General features: G+C 41.9%; 1 protein-coding gene across 3 annotated transcripts; it reads right to left on the bottom strand.

Moving 5' to 3' along the window:
• Positions 1–788: 788 nt before the first annotated feature.
• OLFML1 (olfactomedin like 1) lies at positions 789–27383 on the bottom strand. Of its 3 annotated transcripts, XM_030917589.1 has the most exons (4): positions 27121–27258; positions 26752–26881; positions 24282–24570; positions 789–3304 (listed from the first exon to the last, which is right to left on the bottom strand). In XM_030917589.1, exons 2-4 carry the CDS (start codon positions 26878–26880, stop codon positions 2514–2516), a joined length of 1209 nt encoding a protein of 402 aa, XP_030773449.1. In that variant the 5' UTR covers position 26881; positions 27121–27258; the 3' UTR covers positions 789–2513. The 3 variants fall into 3 exon arrangements, with proteins under 3 accessions (XP_030773449.1, XP_010359154.1, XP_010359095.1); XM_010360852.2 differs by having other exon boundaries at positions 24282–24566; positions 26752–27258; XM_010360793.2 differs by having other exon boundaries at positions 798–3304; positions 26752–27383.

Genomic DNA, 27383 nt, shown 5'->3' with positions numbered 1-27383 from the left:
TCTCTTTCACTTCCTTAAAATAGCAGCAGAGAGGCTTTTGTAGACCGATGCTGCCACAGTTCACAAGAGTTCGTGGCTGTTTCCAAATCCCACACTTTAATGCCCTAGTGGACCCACTCCCTTATCTCAGCCTCCAGAAACTGCTAGCCTGTTCTTAAAACGATACAATCACCTTTTTAAGTGTTCTAAGTCACCGGCTCTGGAGCTTCTTTGCACTTTGGAACCACATTGCGGGAAGGGACTTTAAAAATACTGATGTCTCGATCCATCTCCAGAGGTTCTGATTTAATGGTCTTGGGGGTATGGCCATGGCATGAGGACTCTTAAAACTCCGCAGGTGATTCTTATGTGCAACAAAGTTTAAGAATCACTGATGTTGGTCATGTTGATGTCAGTCTTCGCTTAAATCCAACAAGACCCCAGAGCTAAAAAGTTCACCTGAAAGAAACCCCATTCCCAGGCCTGCATACTGACCTGCCCTGGCTCACAAGAAGCAAAGTGGTCCCTTAACAGGGGCTTCCTGGAGAAAATGTCTTGACCTAAAAGAGTGATTCGAGCCGCAGGGATTTAAGGTAGCTACCAAGGTGAGTTGTTAGGGGCAGATGTGCCCCACAGAGCTGTCAATCAAATCATATCCCAGATGGAATCTAGAAAGCACATTTCAGGCAACCTCTCCTCTGTGCCTCCAAAGGAACTATGGTTGCAGGACTCACTCCTATTGATAAATCTACCCCATTATCCTCTGTGAGGCAGCCTACATTGGTTATATCTGTGAAATAGGTGGGTAATAGGGCAGGTAATATCACATTTATTTTATTCATGCCTGTCTCATTCCACAAAGGATTTGGGCTCTCTATACCATTCTGTTAGAACTGTGGGTAATTACAGTGTATCCATGGACTGAGTAATTCCCTTTTGCCAAAGATCTACTCAAATGCTATGAAAAAAACATTTTCTCTTCACTGCCTATGGTCCCAGCCTGGGCTTGGCAAAGACAGGAAAACAGCTGCAAGCACACAAAGCAAACCTTCTCATGTGACCAACCTGGAAAGACAGAGGCCTCAGCACGTGACAGACTGGCACCACAGCCTGCACTTGTGACTTGAACTTAGCTGAATTGGATAAACACGTGGGAAACACTGAGGAAGCCCCTGTCAAGAGGCATGCTGCCCTCGGTGCCACAGGGCATGCCTGCTGTGGCAGAGTCGCTTGCCTGCTCTATGACTTCTGTCCAGATTCCAGAATATTTACTAAGGGCCTCAGTGTGTTGGAAATCATTCACAGTAAACCTAACACGAGCAGCACTCCCAGAAAGCTTTTATGCTTAGGCTACATGGGCAAATATAACCTGATGAGGTTATTTGCTCAGTGTCACTTTTATTGAATTTAAAGCAAAAAGAGAGAAACAGAGGACAGCAAGACAAGGGGAGGCTAGAGTTGGGGGTCCTCACTCTTAGACTGGTTTTCTGGAGGAATTATCATTTGAAAGGCCTATTGAAAGGTCTTGCACAGACATGAAAACTGGCTAAAGGGGCAGACTGTTATTTTTAGGCTGAAATGATGAACACATTCACTATAAGAGTAGGTGAACAAACATACATATTTGATGTTTCCTTGGGCGATGGAAAGACTGGAATTTGTATTTTCTAGCTGTATCTTTCACTTTGTAATTGTGTTACTCACCTAAACTCTAGAATGACAGCTGTAAAGACTTGTGCATGTTTCGCAAAGGTGAAATGAGAATTAAATGATGTGCAAACACTCTACACCTGGAAAGTGGTATTCAAATGTTAACATTTTCACTTTATTTTTACACCTACCTAGCTTAGTGGAAGGACAGGGCTAGGGGAAATAGAGGTTAGACCTCAATAAGAAATAGTACTTTAAGCCAGGTGTGGTGGCACATGCCTGTAATCCCAGGTACTTAGGAGGCTGAGGCAGGAGGATCTCTTGAGCTCTGGAGTTTGAGACCAGCCTGGGCAACATAGTGAGACCTTGTCTCAAAAAAAAAAAAAAAAAAAAAAAAAGAAAGAAATATTAATAGTACTTTAGTTGGGCAGTGAAAATAGGAGAATATCAATAGACATTTGAAAAAGAGGGAAAAGCTTCAGCAAAGGCCAGGGGAGAGAAAAGCCAGTGTTGAATATTAGGGGCTGGTATATAACTCTAATTGTGGGAGGGAAGAGGGCAGAGTTACAGTAAATGCTGGTGGGGAGTAAAAGAAAAGGCTTGAAGTAAGCTGTATCAGAATGTGGTCAGCCTTGAGAACCAGGAGGTTTGGGGGAGTAATGGACATTGTTGAAACTTTCCTAATGATATGCTCTTGCTCTCATCTAAGCTCTTGGAAGATACCTAAGGCAGTGACATCTGGGAAAGGATGCATATGTATTTCCACTTCTACACACTCTTCCTGTGTGTGATTAGAGGATGCTATATTGTGAAGGGGCTGTAGCCTCACTGTCCTGTAGAACAGTTGCCAAAGCCACAATGCTCTTTGTCCCAGCTGTAATGCATTACTTCAGAGGCAGCTTTCTCTTTGTCTGGAGCTTGTAAATGATTTGGTTTCCTTCATTCCAGGCATAGAGCTGCTTATCTCTGGGGTTGTAATGGATCGTGGAGTGACTTCTTGGTCTCTTGGGGAAGAACAAGTTGGGCAAGTCTTCCTCACTGATAGTGCCCAGTGGATCATAGACGCAGGTGATGCGATGAGGGCCCTGGCCCCCAGTACGGTAGACCACATAGAGAACCCCACACAAGAGGAATGAGGCTTCAGCATCCTGGCTTCTGCATGGGGTATCCCATGAATGCTCCACTCCCAGTGTGCCCGGCTCAATCTTTGTGAGAACCAAATGGCTATGAGTGCCTGGCCCGGAGTGGATGGCCCAGAGCCCATGCTCATCCACAGCCAGGTCAATGTAAGTTGAGGGGGAGTGCTGGTAAACCAATGCTCGGCCTACCCCTCCTGGGAGCAGCATTCGATCTTCCACAGTCCTCTTCTGCAGGTTATATTTGATTATCTCATTAGAAGTCGCTTGGTTGTGAAAAAATAGAAAACCTTCATAGATCACTTGGCCTGTTCCCTGCCAGGAAAGTGTTAGGATTTGTTTCCGGGGAGCTGGCTTGGTGTTATCCTCCATGAATGCCCGTATGTTTGCAAATTCCCAAACAGTGTTGTTTCTGGATCCAATTAACAAGTACACCTTTGGAGAGTTATAGACAGCATCTTTCATCCAAGAGCCATGTGTGTCCATCATCTTCTTCACTATTTTCAGAGACTTTATGCTCATCAGCATGTTGTCACAGCCTGGCCAAACAGGAGAAAAAGGAGAGATTACTTTATAAACATGAGCTGTCTGCTTTCTGAAAGGCTCACTGTGCTTGGTAAATCTTGTTTCCTTTCAGGTTTAATACTGGTAGGGAATATTTTCAGTTCTACTGTGACATGACAGTCCTTAGAGGAAGGGTTTCCCTTGGAAAATCCTAGAGTGAAAATGCAACATAGGCATGCATTTTGTTTCCTTAAGAAAAAGGGCATTTAAATCCCAGCAAGAAGCTAAGCCCATTCTTTCACTTCCTTATTTTCACAGATTGTTTTTTCCTTAGTGTCTATAATAGTTATTGTATATAGATCAACCACAATTCATTGTATGACTCAATGAAAGAATAAAGAAAGTCTCTGTTAAGAGACTTGCTATCCAGTTCTAAGAATCAGCATTTTATTCACTTCAGGATATTAACAGCTATTTGCTGTTTCACAGACCGTATTCACTGTCTAGAGCACTTGGGATTGACACAGTGAGAATGACTTAGGTGTGAAGACACTAATTCAGTTCCATTTACCACGATTTTATTGTACTGTGTACTTAGGTTACAATGTTTCCAGAATGGTTCTAAGTATGGAGGATAAAAAATATAATATCAACCCTACACCTCAAGGAGATTATCTCCTAGTGAAGGATTCTGACTCTTAACACGACTACAACATTATAAGAGCTCTATTTATTTATTCATGAATGTATGAATGAATGCATTTAGTTAGCAGACACCGGATACCTACAAGGAGCAAGATAATGAGCGAGGTATTATGAGCTGGGGTTATGAGCATAAATTGGGCATGGTTCTTTCCATTAAGTCCAGGACTAACTAGAATATAGGAAGTAAAGTGGAATTTTAAGAAGAATAGAGAAAGGAAATGTCATTTGATGCAGGGAAGAATCTGTATTTGATTTGGTCCTTGAAGGATAAATGGAGTTGAATATTTAGAGAGGAGTGGAGAAGCATTCCAGACAGCAAACAAAACCACTTTCAGGAAAGTACTCTAAGATTAGGCAAAGAAGTGTAGAGTTTAGACCGATACAAGCTAATGTTTGATGTTGCTTCAAACTAGATATATAAAGCAAAGTACAGTTGACCCTCGAACATGAGCTTTAACTATGCAGATCTCATTAAAATGTGGGTGTTCTCCATTCTCTGCCAGCCCTGAGACAGCAAAGCCAACCCCGTCTTTTCTTCCTTCTCAGCCTACTCAGTGTGAAGAGGATGATGAGGATGAAGACCTTTAGGATGATCCACTTCCACTTAATGAACAGTAAATCTATTTTCTTTCCTTATGATTTTCTTACTGACATTTTCTTTTCTCTAGCTTACTTTATTTTTAGAATAAAGTCACAGTGCTCTTTCTCCCAGCTGTAACGCATTACTTCAGGGGCAGCTTTCTCTTTGTCTGGATTTGTAAATAAGAAAGGACCAGATTAACATTCACAATATGTGTTAATCGACGTTTATGTTATCAGTCAGTCTTCTGGTCAACAGTAGACTATCCGTAGTTAAGTTTTGGAGGAATTAAAAGTTACACATAGGCTGGACACGGTGGCTCACACCTGTAATCCCAGCACTTTGAGAGGCTGAGATGGGCAGATCACAAGGTCAGGAGATTGAGACCATCCTGGCCAACAGGGTGAAACCCTGTCTCTACAAAAATTAGCTGGGTGTGATAGCGCGTGCTGGTAGTCCCAGCCACTTGGGAAGCTGAGGCAGGAGAATCGCTTGAACCCAGGAGGCGGAGGTTGTGGTGAGCCAAGATCATGCCACTGCACTCCAGCCTGGCAACAGAGCGAGACTCCATCTCAAAAAAAAAAAAAAAAAAAAAAAAAAGTTACACATAAATTTTCAACACATAAGGGTCAGCACCCCTAGCAACCACATTATCCAAGGGTCAATTATAGTAGATCGAAGCCATCTCTATGCCTGGAACCTTAAGGGCCAGGCTAAGGAATTTGGATTTTATTCCATAGATGGAGAGATACTGAAGTTTTTGAGCAGGAGTGAAATAAAGGCTGTCAAGACTGTTCCACAAGGTTAAGCTAGAAGTCCTGTGTATGATGGACATTTGGAGTGAGACCAAAATCAGGGAAATCAATTAGTAGATTATTTCTTTAATCCAAGTGGGATGATAAATGATCTAAACTGGAAGAAAGGAGAAAAGTGAAGTAAAATGAAGGAGTTACAGTTTTCTAGCTCCTCAGTGCCACTTCAGGCTACTATTCTTCCCACCTACAGCAAAATCTCTTCCTTTTTAGTATTCATGCTTTGTGTCTCATGCTGTCAACTCCTTCCAGTCTAAATCATTGGCAGTTCTCCAGGACACTACCCTATATGCATGGAGCATGTCCACCTCTTCAATTCCATGGAAACTTACTTTTAAACCACATTAGCATCCTTCTCCAGTGTTATACTCTGAATCTCCCATTCCCAACAACTATTCCGTATCTGAAGTCGAAAACCCCAGTATCCTACTCACCATGGTTATTCTTCCATTCCTCACTCCTTTGCTCATGCCTTCCAGTCCCTTGGCCTCTACTTTCTCCCAGGTCATCAGCCCTCTCTTGACCTTGCTTTCTTTCCTATACAGCCTAAACCACTGTAATAGCTCTCTCACTGGCATTCTCACCCATCAACCCCTAGTTATGCCACAATATCCACCCAACAAAAGTCTCTGGCCCAGAATGAGTTCAAACATCTGCCTTGTCCTGGTGTTGAGTGTTGATGGAGGAGAAAATCTCACAGTCGTGTATATTGGTGCCACTAGACATAAGGGGTCTCCAGTGTCAACTGAGCCCCAAATACCATACTGGTCTTCATGGTTAGCGCACCATCTTCACATAATACTAATATCTTCCCTACCCCGCCCCACCCACCCTGCCCTGGCCAGTCCCTTCACCAACAGCAGATTCATTCCTTTGAAAAAACAAATACCATTAGACATGAACTGTTTACACTTCCTGTCTCCTCACTTATAAACTTTTCTTTAGTTGTTCCCCTGTTGCTACCCTCACACACATCTTAGAAGAAACTGTGTCATTTCTCCTGTCCAAGATGAATACATTCACTGGTACTGTGATCTCATCTTTTCCTGGCTTCCTCTAGACTTCCTTGATGAATTATCCCTTTTCTGTTATCTTTAATTTCTCCTTCATTACTAGATTCTTAGCTTTAGCTTATAAGTATCTAGCCTACATTAAAACAACAACAACAATTCACCTTCAACTAGGCACCTTTTTCTAGTTGCTTCATTATCTCTTTCCATCATTTTATAGCCAGCTTCTCCTACAGAATAGGCTATACTCTGTATCTACATCTTCACCTCCCATTCTTTTACTTCACCATAACTCCATATAAATTATTCTTTATAATGTTACCAGGAACCTCATAACTGAAAACTCAAATAGATATTTTATGTCCATATTTTACTTGATCTTCCTGGAGCATGGTCAATTCTTCCTCCTTGAAGATTGATGTGAATCAGGATAAAATCAGCTCTACTGGTCATTTCAAGAAAAGTCGGTCATCAGTTCTAATTTTGGACTTTTTTTTTTTTTTTTTGGAGACAGCTTTTTACTCTATTAAACAGGCTAGAGTGCAGTGGCATGATTTTGGCTCACTGTAGCCTCAACCTCCTGAGCTCAAGCAATCCCCCCACCTCCTCCTCCTGAGTAACTAGTACTAAAGATGCACACCAACAGGCCCAGCTAATTTTGTTTATTTTTTGCAGCAATGAGGTCTACTATGTTGCCCAGGCTAGTCTCAAACTCTAGGACTCAAGTGGTCCTCCTGCCTCAGCCTCCCAAAGTGCTAGGATTACAGGCATGAGATACCACTCCCAGCCAATTGTGGACTTCTTGTTGAGACTGCCTTATCAGGCCATCTGTTGTGAGGTGAGCAATGTCATGGAAGCAGGGAGTGGTGGTCTTGCTAGGAGCGTGAGGAAACTTGCAGGTCTACCGCAAATCCTGCTGAAGTTTCTATTATGGGTAGGAAAGAGTAGTCTTAATAAGAGCATAGGAATCCTGGGCCTCCCTCATTGACTTCTGGGTGTGAGGTGGTGGAATGATAGTTAGATAGTCTTTAAAGGACAACTGAGCACTCTGAGGAACTCCTTCAAATCCTTTGAAAGGCTTTGGTATAAGAAGCTGGATGTGGACCGGACACCGTGGCTCACACCTGTAAGCCCAGCACTTTGGAAGGCCGAGGCAGACAAATCACTTGATCTCAGGAGTTCAAGACCAGCCTGGGCAACAGAGTGAGACCCCATCCCTACAAAAAAATGCAATAATTAGCCGGGTGTGGTGGTGTGCACCTGTAGTCCCAGCTACTCAGGAGGCTGAAGTAGGAGGGTCATGTGAGCTCAGGAGGTAGAGGTTGCAGTGAGCTGAGATCATGCCACTGCATTCCAGCCTGAGTGAGAGAGCCAGACCCTGTCTCAAAAAAAAAAAAAAAAAAAAAAAAAAAAAAGGTTGGATGTGTCAGCAGGTTGTCATTTTCTTAATCAGTGCTTGGGTTCTTAAAGCCCACTGAAGGTCAACTGGAGTCAGAGGACAAGAAACAGAATGAAGGAAAGAAGACTGGACAGGAGGAAGACAGATGCACAGTGAGATGGGTCCCAGAGGTTCGGAGGTAAGCAAGTATGTTAGCAAACTGCTTGTTATATGCCAGCTGTGTGGGCAGCAGTCCTATCATGCTTTCCATATGACTATCCCACTTTCTCATCTCCCTGCAAGCCTCCATCATACCCTCGCATGGAGATCTTCCCACTTACTCCATGAGAAAGTAGAAGCAATCCTAAGAGAACTGCACCATCTCCTGCCTGGACTAATGTAGCAGCAGTCTCCTACATGGTGTTCATACCTCCATCCTTGCCTCCCATAGTCCAATTCCCACAGCAGCCAAAGGCATGCTTTTAAAATGGAAGTCACATCATGTCCTGTGTCTGCTTGAAACCCTCCATTGGCTTCTCATTTCACTCAGAGTGAAATGGATAAAGCTTCGGTCTTTACCTCCAAAGCCACATATAAGCTGTTCTCCTATTGCTTCTCTCTCTGTTCTCCCACTCCTTGTCCCCTACAACTTCTCCACCTTGTTCATTTTTTTCTACCACACTGACTTCTGCTATTTCTCAGATTGTACCAAACATACTCCTGCCTCAGGAACTTGGCACTTTTTGTTACCTCTGCTTGGAAACAAATATCTACATGGCTTCTTCCCTTGCTGCCTTTAGGCCTGTTCTCAAATGGTCCTTGATCATTTAGACCTTTTCCCATCACCCTATAAAAAAGGCAACCTCTTCTCCAGGTCTCCAGGGACTCCTTTACCCTAGATCATTTTTCTCCATAGTGCTTATTTTGTCTGACATATTATACATTTGTCATTAGCATATTATTGCTTGATTCCCCTCAATAAAATGTAAATGCCATGAGGGTATAAGCTTTGTCTTATCTGTTTCATTCACTACTGTATGTCTTGTTCCTAGAATAGCATCTGGCACATAGTAGTTCTGTATTTTCTGAATGAATAATGGATTTTCAACAACCAAATCCATCAAGAAACTGCTCCCGACCCTACATTCTCTGCCGTCTTTCTTGCGTCCTTTACTTTTGCAGTGGATCTCTTACCCTTTCACCTACTCAAGAACTTATCACCTGAGATTATCTTCCCTTTCCTGCCTCAGTAGTCTCTTCCTCCCTATTGGATCATTCAGTAAATCATCCATCCTGGAAAAACCTACTAGCGTGGCCCCATTTCTCTATTCCACTTTAATTAAAACTTCTTGAAAGAGGTGTTTCCTTACTTCCAATGATCCTCTAAGCCATTCTAATCAGACTTCAGTTCTCCACTGGTCTAAACTCCGCTGCCCATTTTTCTGAATCAGTTTCTGTCAAGGTCACCAACAGCCTCCATGTTGGCAAATCCAAGGGTCAATTCACAGGATTCATCCTTCTCAACTTTACAGCCAAATTTGATTATTTGGTCAATACTTTCCCTCGAAACTCTTTCTCTTCCTGATTCTGGGATATCCCCCTCATGTTTGTCCTCCCATTTTTCTGGATTGTTTTTTATTGGTGTCCATTTCCAGTTTCTCCTCATCTTCCTCTTTTAAATACTCTATCCTCAGGCCTCCTCTTTTCTTTGTCTGCAATCACTTTCTAAGTCATTCCATTCTATCTCTGAGACCATGGAAGTTCTAAATAATGATGACTACCAACTTTATATCTTCAGCCCCTATCTGGATATCTACCTAGTCCCAAACCTATTTATCTACCTGCTTATTCAACGTCCCTACTTGGATATCTTCAAACTTAACCTGTCCAAAGCAGAACTCTTACTTTTATCCTCCAAACTCTCTTTCTCCCTGCTTTTTCCACTTCAGGCAAGATCCATAAACCAAGTTTCTTACTTAGAAATCCTTGATTTCTTTCCTTCTATTCTCCAGCACCAGCAAATCCTGAAAATATATCTTCTCTTTAAATTATAATGTTACATAAGGCCAGGAGCGGTGGCTCACGCCTATAATCCTAGCACTTTGGGAGGCCAAGTTGGGCAGATCACCTGAGGTCAGGAGTTCAAGGCCAGCCTGGCCAACATGGCAAAACCCTATCTCTACTTAAAATACAAAAATTAGCCAGGCATGGGGTGCATTCCTGTAATCACAGTTACTTGGAAGGCTAAGGCAGGAGAATTGCTTGAATCTGGGAGGCAGATGTTGCAGTAAGCCGAGATCGCGCCACTGCACTCCATCCTGGAGACAAAGCGAGACTCCGCCCAGAAAAAAAAAAAAAAAGAAAAAGAAAAATTATAATGTTACATGAAAATACTCAAATATACATCTCACTTTCAACCTACTACCTCTTTTTTCCCTGAAATCCATTCATCATCACTTTTTGCCTAGACTACTACAATAGTCTCTACTTTGTCTCCCTGATTTTATTCTTACTTACCTATAATTAGTATGTTCTCCATAAAGCGGTATGAGTGATCTGTTTGAAAACATAAATTATGTGACTGGCCTGGCTAAACCCTTTCAATCGTATTTAAAATAAAATCCTAAACCCTTACCTAAGGAATCTACATAACGTAGCCCCTGCCTTTCTCTGTGACTTTCCCTGATACCTTTCTCCCCTTGCTCACTGTGTTGTGATTACATTGGTTGTCTTCCATCCTCCCAGGATGTCAAGTGTGTTTCTGCCTCAGGGCTCCTGCACTTGCAATTTTCTGCCTGGAGTGCTCTTTTTCTTGATCTTCCCACAGTTAGCTCCTATTTAGCCTTCAAGTCTCACTTTCAATATTATGTCTTTAAGAGGCTTCCTGTGACCACACTATGTAAATATGTCCACCCAAAAATTATCTACTCTAGCCCGTTTCTTATTTCCTTAAGATTGCTTATCATATTCTTAATTATTTCGTCTGTTTTATTTACTAGCTCATCGTCCTTCTCTACCGCTCCCAGGCTTCTAGTCTCTGCTCCTTCATCTTCATGGATAGTGTTGTGTCCCAGTGCCTAACTCAGTGAGTTGGGGGTTCATAAATATCTGTTGAATGAATTTAAAAATAGTCTCATTTAAGCAGATATTATTCTAAAGTCTAAATATTACTGCACTTCCAGAGTTCTGACTGCAGGCCCATCTTAAGTAAATAATAATTTGTAAAGTACTTTAAAGCTTTTAAGATACTTTCAAACCCATTATTCCATTAAAAAATCTGACCCAAGGTTTTCATGAAGGGAATACATGACAGAAGTGGGGGTGGGAGCAACCCTAGCTGGGAAGAGCTGAGTCTCAGGAAGTCAGTCCTTTCAGTGGTCATGACATCACTGGCTGTTCCCAGGGACACAGTGGCCTTGCCTGGCTCACACTGTGGCCAGAGCTAGACTTGGAGGCAAGCTGTAGAAGTCTCTCAGCCGTCAGCTGCCCCCATGCTGCCCTGCTGACGTGGTTCATTAGCCTGAGGGGTTGCCTTCTTGTGGCCTCCGGGTCAACATTGTCCTGGGTCAGCCCGGGTTATAGGAAGCCAAAGTCCTGGGGAGTGTGGAGAAGTCTGGGACAACAGGGAACCTTATGCATTGCAGGAGCAGCTAACAGAAGGACCCCCTGACACACTGAGCTACTGGGGTCCATAGGCTGCATTGCAGAAGGATGGGGAATGATCTGCCCTGTTTACCAGGGCCACCCCTCCACCTGAGCCCGAAAGACTTTTCTTCAGTTTCCCAAGCCTAACCTGTCTCATGTGAAGCCTTTGCTCTTCCCTGATTCTATGCTGATTTACAGAGGATGAGTAAGGGTTTAAGCCTGTGAGTGACCATAGAGGACTTTTATGAGGTCAGAGGGAAGGTCTATTGGCTGTGAGAAAAGCCCAGAAGCTATTCCTATTAAGGAACAAGCACAAGGGCTAGAGAAGTTAATAAATATCCTACAAATATATCTGACATATAGTATGCTTGGTACTGTGCTAGACATTTTACATTAACTAATATAATTCTTTTTTTAAAGTTTTTAAACATTTTTTATTTGATTATTTTAGAGACAGGGTCTTGCTACGTTCACCAGGCTGGTCTCAAACTCCTGGCCTCAACCAATCCTCCTTGCCTTGGCCTCCCAAAGTGCTGGTATTACAGATGTGAGCTACCATGCCCAGCCCTATATAATTTTTTTTTTAACTTTTTAAAATTTCTATTTTTAATTGACAAATAATTATATATATTGGTGGGGGATACTATGATGTTTTAATATGTTTAAAATGTAGAACTCACAATTCTTATAATAAGCTTAAGTGGTAGGTGTTTCAATCCTCATTTTCCAAATGAGAAAACATTAAGGCCTATATAAATTACTTGGAAAGGTCACACAGCCATAAAGGGGGATGCGGTCCTCTGAGCTCAGTCTGAGCTGGGAGGCAGCCAGTCAGGACCCCTCCAGCCAGCCCCAAGGGCACAGTGATGTGTATGTATGCATGTGGAGGGAAAGGATGAATAGCATCTGGGTGTGCAGAAGGGTGGATGAGGGCAATGGGCTCTCTGGGACCTAGTCACAGACTAGGGGCCTTGACTAGGAAGCCCCCAGCCTTCCCATCCTTCTTGCCTGAAGAAAAGCCAACAGGCTTGCAGCCCAGCTATGGAGGGACTGTGTCTAAGAACAAGGCCTATTAATGTCTCTCCCATAATAAAATGTTCATTTAAAATACAGTAGAAATGACTGGGTACAGTGGCTCATGCCTGTAATCCCAGCACTTTGAGAGGCTGAGGTGGGAGGATCCCTTGAGTCCAGGAGTTCAAGACCAATGTGGGCAACATAGTGAGACCTCACTCCACAAAACATACAAAAATTAGTTGGGCTTGGTGGCACACTCCTGTAGTCCCAGCTACGTGGGAGGCTGAGGTTGGGAGGATCACTTGAGCCTGGGAGGTTGAGGCTGTAGTAAGCTGAGCGTGTATCGTTGTATTCTAGCCTGGGCAACAGAGGGAGACCCTGTCTCCAAACAAACAAACAAACAACAACAACAACAAAACAAAACAATAAATCAGTCAGTAAAATAAAATACAGCAGAAACCAACACAAACATGCTTATTTTACCCTCTTCTTTTCTAATGCAGAACCCTTGGAGAAGTAACACAAGAGTGGATATATGGTTTTGGTCAGGGAAACATAGTTCTGGAAAAAAAAAAAACTCCCCCCATGTTCCTTCTGCTTCTCCTATTCCTTCCTTTGTAGATGAAACCCAGCATTTGGAGTCAGAGATGTGAGTGGTCTGAACTCAGCCTTTGGCTCTGTGTGTCTCCCCAAAAGTCCCTTTGTCAACCCAACCTTGTTTTTCCCAGCTGTAAAACAAGAGGTTTAGGTTGGATGCTCTCTATATGTAGTTTTCAGGGCTGATACTCTGTAGGTTTTATCAATTCCTTTTCTTTTGGAATTTGAGGATAATCTCCCTGCTGTGCTTCTCTTGAGAAGAGATAATTAGCAGGAAGAAAAGGTTGGGGAAGGATGGGAAATAAATTTGAAACCTTTGGGTCCAGCCAAGATGCAAATTTTTTTAACAGAGACAATGACATGCAGGGTTTCCTTGGCAAACCAGAGAATGAGAGTCTGGGTTTCCCCCTCAGGCAGAATTGCAGACAAGCAATTAGGATAAAATTTGGCGCAAGGCCTCACAGTACATTCATACACAAGTATTACTTATTTGAATCTTTTCATATAACTTGTAAATTCATACACAATTATCACTTACTTTAATCTTTTAAATACTTTTCCCCTGATTTAATAGCAACACTCTCCATATCTGGTGAGACGTATTACTTTATATGGGAGTCACTCAGTCTGAGTTAAGGATCAGAAACATTGGTCTGGCTGCTGGTGGAGAATGGCTTGGGGATGGGGAAGGACAGAGGGAAACCAGGTAATGAGTTTGTAAGTATGATCCAGATGAGAACTATTCAAATAGTGATGGATATAAGTAGTTAGAAAAAGGAGAGATCAGGTCTTAATAACGGATTCAATTGAGGGAACCTGTTGATACCAAATCAGACTCAAAAATGGGGTGATAGGGTACATGAGATAGCAGCAGAGAAGGAAAAACAGGTTGGCTTGGGAAGAGTGACGAATTCATTAAAGAGAAGAGAATTCTCTTAAAACCCTGAGTATTTTGACTGCTTCCTGAAATGCTCTTATAAAACGTGACTTTTTCAACCATCTGGATTGTATTCATGTTCATAAACATTTGTCAATACTAATCAGCTGATAGGTAGGATGTAGGCACTGAGATGACAAAGATGATGGCTTTCAGACTTGTAGTCAGATATAAAATATCTATAAAATTGTCAGCATGGACTTATTCTAAAAATTAGGGGTATTTCATGATTTTGCTCACGGAATAAGTTTCAGATATCTCAGCATAGCATGCAGAGTGCTTAATCAACTTCCTCTCTTGTCACTTCCTCATCACGCTAGTCACTAGTCACCAAACCTGCCATGGCTTCCCACAAGTTTTAGACTTTGCTCAGACTTCTCCTTAGCTCTCCTTTGCTAACTTGGGATACACCTGTTCATTATTCAAAACAAAATCCTCTGCTCCTGCAGAGCAGTTAGATGGTCATTCTCATCTGCTGAAAGCATTCTGTGTAACCCCTTCCAGGGCAGTTATTATGCTGAACTAGAATTGATTATTCACTTTGTTTCCTTGCAAGCACTTTAGACTCTATTTATCCTAAGTGCCTGGGACACAATATATATCTCCCTCAGTAGTCAATTTACTGCTTACTTTCCAAACTCAGAAGCCAGTTAGATTCAGATTATGCAGAGTTTGTCAGTTTCCAAACTTGCTATCCCACTTCATACTGTGCCAGCCTAGAAATCAAATAGATTAGCAGGTGATATTTCACTGAGTGCTTCAGTGGATGGGTAGTAGGAAAATAGGTACTGTATAAAATTCAGTGAGCCATGGGGCAATTTGGCATTGCAGAAGGGCTGTGAACCCAGGGTTAGGGCTTAAACAGGGCCTGGCATACAGTAAGTGCTTTACATGTTGGTTTTAGTGAATCACACAGAATCCTTTATTAAATCCATATCATAGGTTTTTCTAGCTTTCCAGCACTAAATTCAGAGTATTCCATGGCACCCTGTCCTGAACCCTAACAGCTTTATTGATAATAGCAATAAATTATGAAAAAGAAACAGACTTGACACATGGCTTTTCACATGCATAGATGTGTGTTGCCCAAAAACATCAAGTTTAGAACTTCAATGGAGAGTGTGGAAGCTGCGAAGATGTGTGAGGTATGAGTGTGAGTCCAGCCTGGCTCCACCATGGGGTCCCTACAGCTGGAGTCCAACACAGACAACATAGACAACTTCCTTACAATGCCTCCTTCTGGAAGAGGCCAAGTCTCCATAACCCCTTTCCTTAGTTTATTTTCCTCTATAGTACTTATTATATTCTGTCTGCATATTATACATTTATCTGCTAACATATTTATTGTTTGGCCTCCCTCAAAAGAATGTCAGCTCTAAAAAATGAAAGAAAAATAAAGCAGGGGCTTTGTCTTATCTGTTTTTCTTTTCACAGATGCATGTCTTATCCTGGAATAGCATCTGGTACATATTATTACAATTTCTCCATTTTAATTATGAATATGGTAAATGGTCAATAGTTATAACCAGTCTCAACAAAACCTATTTGGAGGCCTGAATAATTTTTATGACTGTAAAGGGTTTCTGAACCTGAAAGTTTAAGAACTGTCCTAAAGCATCCAGGCTCGTCAACACTCACATAAAGCATGAAAATGGGCCATCCTCTGGGGAATTTATTTTTTTGAGACAGAGTCTTTCTCTGTCACCCAGGCTGGAGTGCAGTTGCATGATCAAGGTTCACTGCAGCCCAGACCTCCCAGCTACATTGTAGCTGGGACTACAGGCACATGCCACTATGCCTGGATAATTTTTTTGTGTTTTATAGAGATGGTGTCTGGCTTTGTTGCCTAGGCTGCTCTGGGGAATTGCTGATCAGTTTCCACTTTCCACCAATTATCTGACTGCAACAACATTGTAACCATTCCAAGGTTATAATTATGAACTTCTTGTTTTTATTTATTTCTCATTTAAAGACTGAGCTGATTTTTTGCATTGTGTATGTGTGTGTGTGTGTGTGTGTGTGTGTTTCCTGTAATATTCCAAACTGAAAAGGGTGGAAATACTCTCAATTTCTAGCTGTGGCAATACCATTCCCTTGTGTATAGTTAGAAGACACAAAGTCATTTTGTTGTTTCCCCATGGATTCTTCCTGTGAAGTGCATCTCATTTCATCCTATTCTTGTTATCCTTTCTCAACATGTGATGGTCTAGGGCCTGCTTCCTGAACCTGAACTTTGCAGCCGCCTTCTCGCTGGTTCTTTGGTGATACTTCTTCAAAACTGCTAATCATACCAATGCCTGACTCACTGCTTTCATGTAGATGTTTGCATATTTTAAAATCAGTCTTGATTGCTGCCTGTTTCCATGAACATTGAGATGAAAAGCCTTATATGGGTATAACTAGAGGTCATAGTAGTAGATGGGTGAGCTTCAGAGCCATACTTGGAACACCAAAGTGTTAAAGTGACCAGGCTAAGTTCCTAGTGACCTTGTGTGCTTCTGCTTTCTCTCTTAGACATCTGCCTCCGTCATGAGGCTGGGCCAGGTTAGCGTCATACAGGAGCAGGGGCCACACAGAGGGTAGCTCAGTCACCCCAGCTGAGGCCATCCTCACCCAGCTGTTCCTAGGCAATGTGCCACTGACTGCAGGTGCACAAGTGAGCCTACCCAGCCACCCTACGGACCCCTGAGAAATGATAAACGATTGTTGTCTGAACCCACTAAGTTTGGGCGTGGTTTGCTGTGTAGCATTATTGTGGCAGCAGATAACTGATACAGGATGTGGTGGAGATTGTGAGTAGACACAGAGGCAGAGATGGATCTAGTGTGTCTGGGGTGGTGCATACTCCTGTATGTGGCAGGAATGTGGGGAGAGGAGATGGGCTCTGTGGAACTCTCTAAGCCACAGTTTCTTCATCTGAAAAGGAGCTATAATAGTATCGACCTAGCAAGGTTGTTGTGGTCATCAGACAAGACATCAGATTGAAGGGCTGAATGCTATCTCTGGCAAATAGTTCCCTCCACTTTTGAATAAACGATTCTTTCAGGTCAGAAAAGATTGATCCCCTTCTCTGTTGCACGCACAATGATAGACTTAGGGAACACAGCATAAATGACTCAGGCATGCATGAGGTATAGTTTACGTTTTCAGAATAGCAGGTGAGATGGACAGAGCACCAGACAGATAGGGATAGGCAGCAGCGGCACAAGATGCTGAGGGATGCTCAAAGTTGCCATGTTCAATTGTTGGCTTCTTATCCACTTCTATGATAAAAGTAAGCACAACACATATAGTGGATACCATAGTCATAGTTTTTATTTAACTTGTAAATATTACTTTCATACTTAAACCAAAGAGAGCCAGGCTGGTGGGGGTCAGGTTGTAAAGGACTTTCTTTATATGTTATTTTGTGGGGGTTGCTTTACCCTGTGGGTTTTGGTTGCCATTGAAGGGGATAAAGCAGCGATGTGGTAACTCTGGCAAGATTACTCTGTGGCAATATAGGATAAGCCCGAGAACAGGGAGAAATGGGAGGCAGGAAGGTCAGCAAGGAGGCTTTCATAGGAATCAAGACTAGAGATGGTGAAAGAGCAGTGCAGGTGGAAAGAGTACACTTGAGAGAGATTCACAAGGAAAAATCTACTGGATATGGTGACCAGTCAGACAAGGGCCAAAGGGAAGATTTCTAGCCCAGGAAAGTGTGTGTGTGACTATTCTGTTAACTGAGCAAAAAGTGGGGAAAGCACGGGAATTTTATTGTTTAAAAGTCAATGAAGAAATGGCAGGGAACTAAAAAACAAGAGGGTAGGGAAAGAAAATTGGACCTTCTTGGCCAGAGTTTAAGAATCTAAAACCAATCTGTTTGTAAGTAGGAACCATCATCCAATAGTGACCAGGAAACTAACATGGTCTTCATACTGTGACCCATGATAAGATCAGAAACAGCTAGAACTTCTGGGCCCAGGCACCTACTCTCACAACAGAAGGCTCCTACCTCATGTGCCTCCCTGGCAGTCCTGGAGATGGCTTCACTGGGTTCAGCCTGTCTCTTCTGTGTCCCCTCAGTCTCCCCTACTCCCATTCTGCTCTGCACCTTGTGGCCAGAATGAACCTCCTCTGAGCCCCGATACTCCCATTCTTATCACTACTCTGCAGACAGCACAATGGAAGAGGTGAGTGTGTGCAGGACCCAGCCTGTCTGGGTCGAATTGCAGCTCTGCCATCTATTAGTTGTGTGACCTTGGACAAATGACTTATCCTCTCAGTGTCTTTGTTTCCTCATCTATAAAATGGGAGATAATATACAGTACATATCTCACAGGGTTATCGTGAGTATTGCATGACATAGTCCAGTGAGATATGTAAAATGCTTAAGGATTATGTGGTACATAATACACATTCAGTAATATTAATTGCCGTTGTTCACATTATTCTGATTCCCTACAGCTTGCAAGTGTCAACTAGTATAGCACAAAGGAGCTTAGCTCATGTCTGGTCCTTTCATCGCCTCTCTACAACTTCCTCCTTCACCTGAGCTCCATTGAACAACTTGCTCCGCAAACACACTGAGCCCAATTATGCTTGTGCTGCACCATGCTGTTTCATTTTCTTGAAATGCCCTTTACTTGATTCTCCACTTAATTAGCTTTTTTCCATGATTAAAACTCAGCTTGAGGGCTACTTTCAAGATTCCATAATCCCCCCTTCTACATGGCAACCCTGACCATATCTACTTAATGCCTGTCCCCTGTGCTTTTGTGACATCCTTTGCATCCCTCCATCAGAGCCATTATCACTCTGAATTTGTCTAGACAGCTTCTCCCCTTGGCCGTAAGCTTTTTGAGGACAAGAATGTTATCCTATCCAACATTCCATCTCTAATGCCTGGCACAATGCCAACATATTTCTAGAATTCAGTTGGACATTTGTTGAATAAATAAAACAACTAAGTTATAGCGAGAATGAGTGGATGTTCAGGGCACCTGGAGCCACAAGCTAATCCTCTGTGAGAATCCGTAGTGATGGGATTGGAGGTATCCTCATAGACTACAGGCCTTTCAGATGGATAAACAAAAGAAGTACTATGTACGTGGGTCTTTCTGAACCCAGCACAGTGATCCATGGGCGTGGCCTCTCCAAGGGAAAGCACAGGATAAGCTGTACTCTACACATACCTCCAATGTGGCTGTCCCCGTGAATGCAGAAATAGCTGGGTGCACGCAGTCACATGTACACACACGTGCGCACACACACACGCACCTGTAATACACCTGCATTTATACTTTCAATCCCTTCTTTTGTGGTAAACACATCTGTTGCAAATTAGTTACACTTCTTTTAATATTTTGTTCCGCTCATGACAAACTAATGGACCTTGAGAGTTGGCTAACAGATACATTTTATTTGGTTAATAGCGGGGATTTTTGTTTAGTTGTTTTGCTTTTAATGGTTTTGAATATGGGTCATGCACACTTATAAAACCTAGATAGATCCCAGAGGCTTTAAATATGTTGCAACAGACTTTCTTGTTTGAAACATGATCTAGCAAAAGATATGAGTTATTTATTTCAGCAGGGTGAAGGTTACTTGAGGTAACTTTCATGCACCCTTGCAATAAAAAGAACTGGACGACAACAGGAAATAAAATAAAATCTGCCATAATGGCTTATTTTGACTGCCTTGAGGATTTTTCTTCACAGACTATTTACAAGTTAAAAAGAGGTTAATACTTGTATCCACACAAGAATGCAGGCTGTGGAATCTTACAAAGAGTATCAGTTGGATAAATTCTTAATCTGGGTGTCTGAGGCAATGATTCTTTGTCATAAATTATAAAGTGCAATGCAAAATTTTATTTTAATAATAGTTATAGTTTCAAAGACTTGGAATAATTTTAAAAAATAAGTTAGACTATATTCAAACAGTGTTCACTTCTTTGCATCCTAAATTGTGTATGTGTATAAATGAGAGAAGAGAGAGAGGGAAGAGTGGGAAAGTGGGAGAGAGAGTTAAGATTCTAAGATTGTACCTATCCCCAAAATGTCCCTGAGTTGAAAACCTCATGTGAATGTCATTTGGGGATAATCTCTAAATAAAGGTTGAAGATTTGAGAACAGCTCTCTAGGGAATGGCTTAATTATAGAGCCATTTTATCTTATTATTCTCAGTACTTGGCCCTTAGTAGTTGCCTGAATAATATTCCTAAAATAAGTGAGAACCATTGAAATTAGTACTAGAATTTCCTGGAAGTCTCCTGAGATATAAGGTTAAATTTTCCAAGGAAGTTGCATCACCTATTCTGTAGGGGTTTACAAACTCTCTAAGACGATGCATACATATGAATGAAACCCTCTGAACTGACCTCTGGCAATGCCTTCCTAGCCCATAATCCCACAGTTTTTGCCCACAGAAGGGTGCTAACTTGAGTCTTCAGGATTTTAGGGGAAGGTCTGTAACTGGCACAGTCTCTATAGGCCAAGGTTGGAAGACAGGAAGATCAGAGTCTTCCAGGAAGAAGGCAGGTACAGGTAATTAGTAGCACCAGCTGACCCTATCAAACTAAAGCATTGTAATAGGCAGAATTCTTAAACAGTCCCCAGGATTTTTACCCCCGGTGTATATGCCCAGTGTAATTCCTTTCCCTTGAGTGTGGGCAGGACCTGTGCGTGTATGACAGGACAGCACTCTATGATTGCATTACATTGTAAGACAAAGGTGAAGGAATTTTGCATATAAAAATAAGGTTCCAAATCAGTTGATTTTGAAGTTATCAACAGGAAATTATGGGTGGGCTGGCTGAATCACATAAAAGCCCTTAAAAAAGGGACTAGGCGCTTCCTAAAGAGAAGCACTCTCCATTTACTTGAAGGAGCAATAGATGTGTTATGCAGTGCCTATGGCAAGGAGAGGCTGTAGGAGCTGAGGATTCCAGCCCTACAAGTAGGAGCTGAGAGTTCCAGCCCTACAAGTACCAGCAGAGGACCCAGCTAAGCCATGCATGGACTCCTGACCCACATAAACTCTGAGGTAGTAAACGTGTATTGTTTTAAGATGCTAAACCTATGGTAATTCGTTGACAGCATGAGAACCGATATAGGCATAGTTACTAAAAGAAATGGCAAAAAAGCAGGAGTGTGCATAATATATACAATACAAAACAGTGCCTAACAGGGAAATAATTTGACCTTCCAAAGTCTACTCCTAGGTAGAGAACCTCTAAAAATAGTAAATCAGAAGGGCACTAATCACACAGTTGTGCTTGTTTCTAGGTTTATCTTTCCCTAAACTAAGCTCTGTGGGGGACTCTGCCATCATTATTTCCTCTGTAAACAATTTCTGTGGCCTTCTCCATGGGAGGACATGACCTAGGCTCTGTGAATGCAGAAAAGAAGATGTCAGTATGTTTGTGGAATGACTGAGGAGTCAAACACATACAGACTTGTGTGGTCGGGTATGTGAGATGCTCCCTGAGAGGAATGAATGAAGTGCTCCAGGAGCACTGTAGGCCAATCTGCCTGGCAGCCCCCTCACCTCTATTCTCACCCTCATAGGTCTTCACAAAGAATTCACAGCATTTTTGAGTCATAAAGGATTGCTAGGAAAATATATATAAATATATATTAATCATATATATTTTAATATATACATATATACACACATACATAAATATATGTATATGTATATTTAAACTGCATTTGGGTAAGTTATGGGAGAAGAAGCTGGAGATCAACTTGCATCACTTTGTAAAGGGCCTTTCTTATGTAAAAGAAAGCTAGGAGATTTGAATGGATTTTTTTGTTGTTGATGATTGATGGTAAATGACAAAAATATGTTCCTCACAGAGGAGAATTATGATCTATTTTGTGTTGTGGAAAGTCTACATGACAGCAAGCAGACTGTGGGAGGCAAGAGAAGTGGTAAGGAAGCTAGAGCAGGATGCAGACGTGTCCTACTTGGTCCTCCATCCCTCCTGTGCAGCACAGGGCCCATCCAGTAGTGGGAGGCAAGAAGTATTGGCTGATTTACAAACCAACACAGCATCAAATGTGAGCTCCAGAGGCAACAGACATGGATGCAGCAATCTCTGATAGGTTCAGAAATGTTTTCATATACCACAGAGCTAGGAGAGGGGATATTTCAGAACTACAGTATCTGAGGGGCTGAGGATGGGGGTTGAAAAAGCAAGTCCAGTCTCAGGACCTCCACTGAGCTCTAGCTGGAATGGGAAGGGGTAATCTCAACACCTGGTAGGCTGAGAGTGTCCAGGGACCAGGGACAGCTCAGGAATACAATTCAGCACAACTATTCAGACTTAGGGTCCTGCCTGACCCTCCAGTGTGAAAGTTCACACACATTCTAGATTAGGCCACATTAGCACCCAGTCCTCTCCATGAGCATTCTAGGAAGCCCCTGTTCATCTCTGTTGGCCCATTTCCTTCCCTCACTCTGTGCTTACCCCCAGCTTCTCCCTCTTTGAGGATGATTCATCTCAGGACAATGTCAGGGCCAAAAAGGATTGCTCACTTGACCTATTGCTTCATATTATAGGCAAGGCACCCTCCTCTCTTCTGACTCAGAGATAAGATGTTTTTTTTGTTGTTTTTTTGTTTTTTTTTCCCCCCAAAGCCTGACTAAGCCCTCTGCCTGTGTTGACAATCCCTACATCCATTCATTTATTTATTTTTAATTGTTTAATTACTTACTGAAAACTATTTATTGAATAGATCCCATTCTAGGCACTGGAGACACAGCATTGAACATGAAACTGGGGTTCCAAGTTCTCATAGAGCTGACATTACAGGTAGGGAGGTAGGAAATAAGCTGTGAGCCAATAAATGAACTAAACAGTTTCAAAATTATAAATGGTCTAAAAAAATCATACAGTAATAAGTGCTCCCAAACTCCTTTTGAGTTTTCCATTTCAATATATTTCATACCAGCCATTCGATGACCTAAGCCCAAAACCTGGGAAACATCCTAGACTCATCTCACTCATCCTTTACTTTTAATTAGCAGTCAGAAAGCCATGTGGATTCTAACTCTCAATGGCTCTCAAATCCACCTGTTCTCTGTCCCATGACACTTAATGCCAACACTCTCACTTGTTGCCCAAATTATTTCAGCATTCCCTGACTGGTCTCCTCTCTCTAGTTTTACCCTCTTCCTTTGTATCATGCCCTTGTTTAATATTGCTCAATAGTTCTCTGTAGTTTCTCCAGTGAGCTTCAACTTCCTTCATCTAGCATGCAAGGTCTCTCATTAACTAGGTCCTGCTGAGCTCTTCAACCTAGTTTTCCTACTGTCACCTCTCTAAAAAGCTTTCACTCAGCCATATTTGTGGGTCTACATGTCAAGGTGCTACAGTACCCTCATGCCTTTGGTATATTGTGCCCTGACTTGAAGTACCCTCTGCTCATTCTTTTCTAACTTCTTTGTTCAAAACTCAGACCAAGTGTCACCTCATTTAGGAAGACTCTTTTCCTTATAGTGATCATGAATTTCTTAGAAGGATTACATTGAGAAGGTACGTGAAACTTTTAGTACAATGATGGCACTCAGCTTATATGTCATTTTCCTGATGGAGGTTCTTGAACTGGAACAGATGTAATTAGCATGTAAATAAAGTCTTCCTATTTGTAATGAAAACATCTCAGAATACAAACCCTGAGGTGGGAGATTTGTCTCCCTCATTGTTTTAATGAAATGGACTCATGCACAGAAAATTTTTCTTTGTCATTTGTGTGTTTATTGCCTGATACTGTTTATTATAATTTGAGCTGCTACACATTATTCTTAATGGCCAGGAAGTGATTCTGATGGATCACAAGATTAGACCACATCCCATGCCTATCACCATCTCAGACAGCACACACAGTAGTAATTCACTGCAGTTCCCAGCCCTGAGGGTTGGCTGTTGCCATTTCCAATTTAAGACTGTTTCTTGGTACATTTGCAGATACTATCTACACCCTGGGTACTGGATGTAGAATCCACCAAACTGCCACTTTCCCTGAAAAAATCTGGGACCACACATCTCCACCAAACCAAGGTTTATCAGGAGGTGGTCTCCTTGGGCTGACCTTTGGCACTATAGTCTTGACCTTCTATGGAGTCTTTAGGCACTCTGTGTGAAAGAAAGAGTGGCTTTCTGAGAATAGATTTCCCTTTGGACACCTGTTCTCTTTATACCTTTCTCTCTCAGCAATGCACACAAAAGCACACCTCCAGCTCTTACTCTCATTACTCTATGATGCTCCCTGACTGCTCTGAGTCTGTGTGTTTCTGAGCATGATAGTCCCTAGAAGGGCTAGGAAAAGATGCAGTATTCTTACTTGCATTCAGCAGAGTCCGGATCTTTTTCTCTTCTTCAGCTTCTTGGAGCAACATTTCTGCCAGTGTCTTGTCCTCTGATTCTATGCACTCGTCAGCTTCTCGAAGGTATTGTATGTAGTCAATCTCCCGTTGGGCACGTTCAACTCTCAGTGCCAAGTTACCCACTGCACTCTTGTACTCACTTGTGTAGGTCTGACATCTTCCCAGCATGACAGATATATTTTTTGAGAACTCTTGGAATTCTTGAATGTATGCCCTTGTTGCTTGGGTACATTTTTCCAGCCCTTGCTTCAGTCAGAAAATAAATTTGCAAATTATTGCTTGTTATTTAAATTACCCAAATAATGTAAATAGCTATCATTTATAGAAAAGGATTAGAAAATTACACATAATCAAATAGGGGAAAAATTGAAATCACCCCTAATTCCTAAATTCAAAGGTACTATTGATACTTCAGTATATCAGTTTTTAAAAGTTTTCCCAAGCATTTAGTCATACATATGTAAATATATATTTTTAAAATGTGATTTTACTATATGTTTTGTATCATCTTTTTCATCTGTAGATATATTGTGAACATACTTAGATACCAATTAATGTATATCTATACCATAACTTTAATGAGTGCATTCCATTGAGTTGATATCCTGTTATTTATTCTTAGACTCTTTTTGATGTATATTTACATAGTTTTAAATTTTTTGTCATTCGATCAGTGCTGAGAAAAAAACTTTGTATTTACATCTTCATCAGATTATTTTAAGGGAAAAAAACTTTGTATTTACATCTTCATCAGATTATTTTAAGGGAAAAAAACTTTGTATTTACATCTTCATCAGATTATTTTAAGGGAAAAAAACTTTGTATTTACATCTTCATCAGATTATTTTAAGACAGATTTCCAGAATATCCATCCCTAGCACTTGGCACAGGGTCAATCACATAATAATACTCAATAAATATTTGCTGAACAAAAGAATAAATGAATGGGAATGGGATTGCTTGGTCAAAGAGAATGTCGACCTAAAGCTCATTTGCCATAGTTTATCAAAATGCTGTCCACAAATGTAAAAATGTATGCTCCAAACAGCAATATGTAAGGCTGTTTATTTTGAAGGGAGAAAGACAGAAAGACCCAAAATACTTTCCTGAATCCCTACCCTCTTTTTTCCTACCCTTCTGACACTGGCTTCTCAGGCTGGGAATGCTATCACTGTGTTAAGTGTCTGCGTTGGCTAACAGTGACTGCCACCTGCAACTTAGCTTCACCTCAGGTCAGGACTGGGGTGGGAAGATCTTGTCTTTTTCAAATCCACATTCATAACTATAAAAGGATTAGTCTGTACTTTATACCCTTGACAAGTTCTTAAGGTATTGAAAGACAATTTGCAGGGATTTGGCTGGCTTTACTCCCAAGGCAAGTCGGTGCTAAATGCAGAGGGATCCTGGGTGAGCATCATTCTGGCACTTCTAAGGAGGTGAGGCTCAGGAGGGAGCAAGTGAAGAAGCACAAGAGGCTGCTCATCTGGGAACACTTCATCCACTGCCTCCAGGCCTCAGCCTGTTGGCTGGACGCCCTTAGGAAATGTGTTCGGCTTGCTGTGTGGAATTACTTTACCCTGACTGTAACTAGAAGAACACGTAATTTGGACATGAAGATTTTTCAGGAAAATGTAGAAAATAATTATTAGCAATAAGAGTGTCTTTGAAAGAAGATAAATAATTTATCAGTTTAGCTTGGTACAAAAGCAAGTCATTAAGTATGAATAGTCAGTGCCAGGGTGTGGCAAAGGCTAGGGTGGAGGGTTACATTTGTCCCTGGGAGCCTGTCCAGGCCGCCAAAATGTTGGGTTTTGCACATTTTAATGAGGTGGCAGCCTGAATGCTTTCTTTCTGTTTAACTTGGCCAAAATCTGCTCATTTCTAAATCTAAATCCAGTTCAGCAAAAGAAACTAAGACTTCTCAATACATCAATATCATGACTTTTTACAGTGACCTAATGGTTTATCATAAAAGACAAAAAGAAAAGCTGAAATTCATTATCAGCCTGAAACACTAAACATGAAGAAAAAGTGACCAACATTTTTAAGTTTCATATTTTAAAAAATGAACTATGGTGAATAACAACATTTTAGATACATACCATTATGCCAGGCAGTATTTTAGCTATGGATTAAATCTTCAGAATAGCATTACAATATAAATTCTACTATTATCCCCATTTTACAGATGAGACAAACTGCCAAATCAGAGCACACAGTGCAACTGTGCTCAAGGTCTGGGAGTGGTACACTGGACTCTGGAGTTGGGCTCTAAACAGCTAGATTATGAGCATTTTGAAGTGTAACTTTGGCAATGTGTCATTTGCTATCTGGGAAAAATACAACCCAGTAGATAGAGAAACATGGGTAAAATAAGGTATTTCTGGGAGGCCTGTTCCTTGTCCAAGGTGTACAGATGCCACTTACCTCCAAGACTCGAAAGCGCTGGTAGATGTAATGCACCATTGCTGGGTCCTGGGCACACTGCGGCGGGGGCAGAAAAGCTGCAAGGAACAGAACGAGCAATGCAGAAGCTCCTCGAAGGGCCACCATCATCCTGCAAAATACCAAGCAGGGTAATCTCTTACGCTGTGGCTCTCTCAAAGAAGTCTCAAGGGTTCCAGTGGTGGTCTCCTGCTTTCTATCCACTGCTGTGGCAAATCCTCTAAAAACAGCGTTTTGCACAGCAGAGAGCAAAGTCCGCTTGTTATTCCACCCGATGCATGAGCTCAGTTTGCCAGCTAGTGATCAAGTCCAACTGTTGGTAAGTTGGTCCCTGAGGCCTTGCAGACTGGCTTGTGGCAGAGAGCTCCCTGGGTCCAGCATCTGTTGCCTTCACCCTTGACACATGTGGACCCTCCCCAGGCTAGTGGTTGCACACCGCTTCCAGGCTTAATTGTGTGTGCGTTGGGGTGGGAGGTGAAGATGGCTTCCCCCCTATTCCCTCGCCCTAGCTATTTCCTTTTTACTTTTGCTTTCCTCCTCCCTAGTGAATTCTGCAGTCCAATCACAGGCCTTTCCCAACACAAACCACCCCCAACTTTTCAAAGTTGGAATCT

This window comes from Rhinopithecus roxellana, chromosome 15 (genome assembly GCF_007565055.1).
Source record: "Rhinopithecus roxellana isolate Shanxi Qingling chromosome 15, ASM756505v1, whole genome shotgun sequence".
Classification (NCBI taxonomy): Eukaryota; Metazoa; Chordata; class Mammalia; order Primates; family Cercopithecidae; genus Rhinopithecus; species Rhinopithecus roxellana.
The sequence above is the reverse complement of the archived record's forward strand: the minus strand, read 5'-3'. Positions and strand labels throughout refer to the sequence as shown.

Bases quoted from the DNA above. Each gene is read 5' to 3' on its own strand.
- OLFML1 (XM_010360793.2), bottom strand. From the start codon at position 26,880: ATGATGGTGGCCCTTCGAGGAGCTTCTGCATTGCTCGTTCTGTTCCTT. The intron at 24,571-26,751 runs GTAAGTGGCATC...TTCTGACTGAAG, and splicing joins AGCGCTTTCGAGTCTTGGAG to CAAGGGCTGGAAAAATGTAC. The intron at 3,305-24,281 runs GTAAGAATACTG...CTGTTTGGCCAG, and splicing joins CCGGACTCTGCTGAATGCAA to GCTGTGACAACATGCTGATG.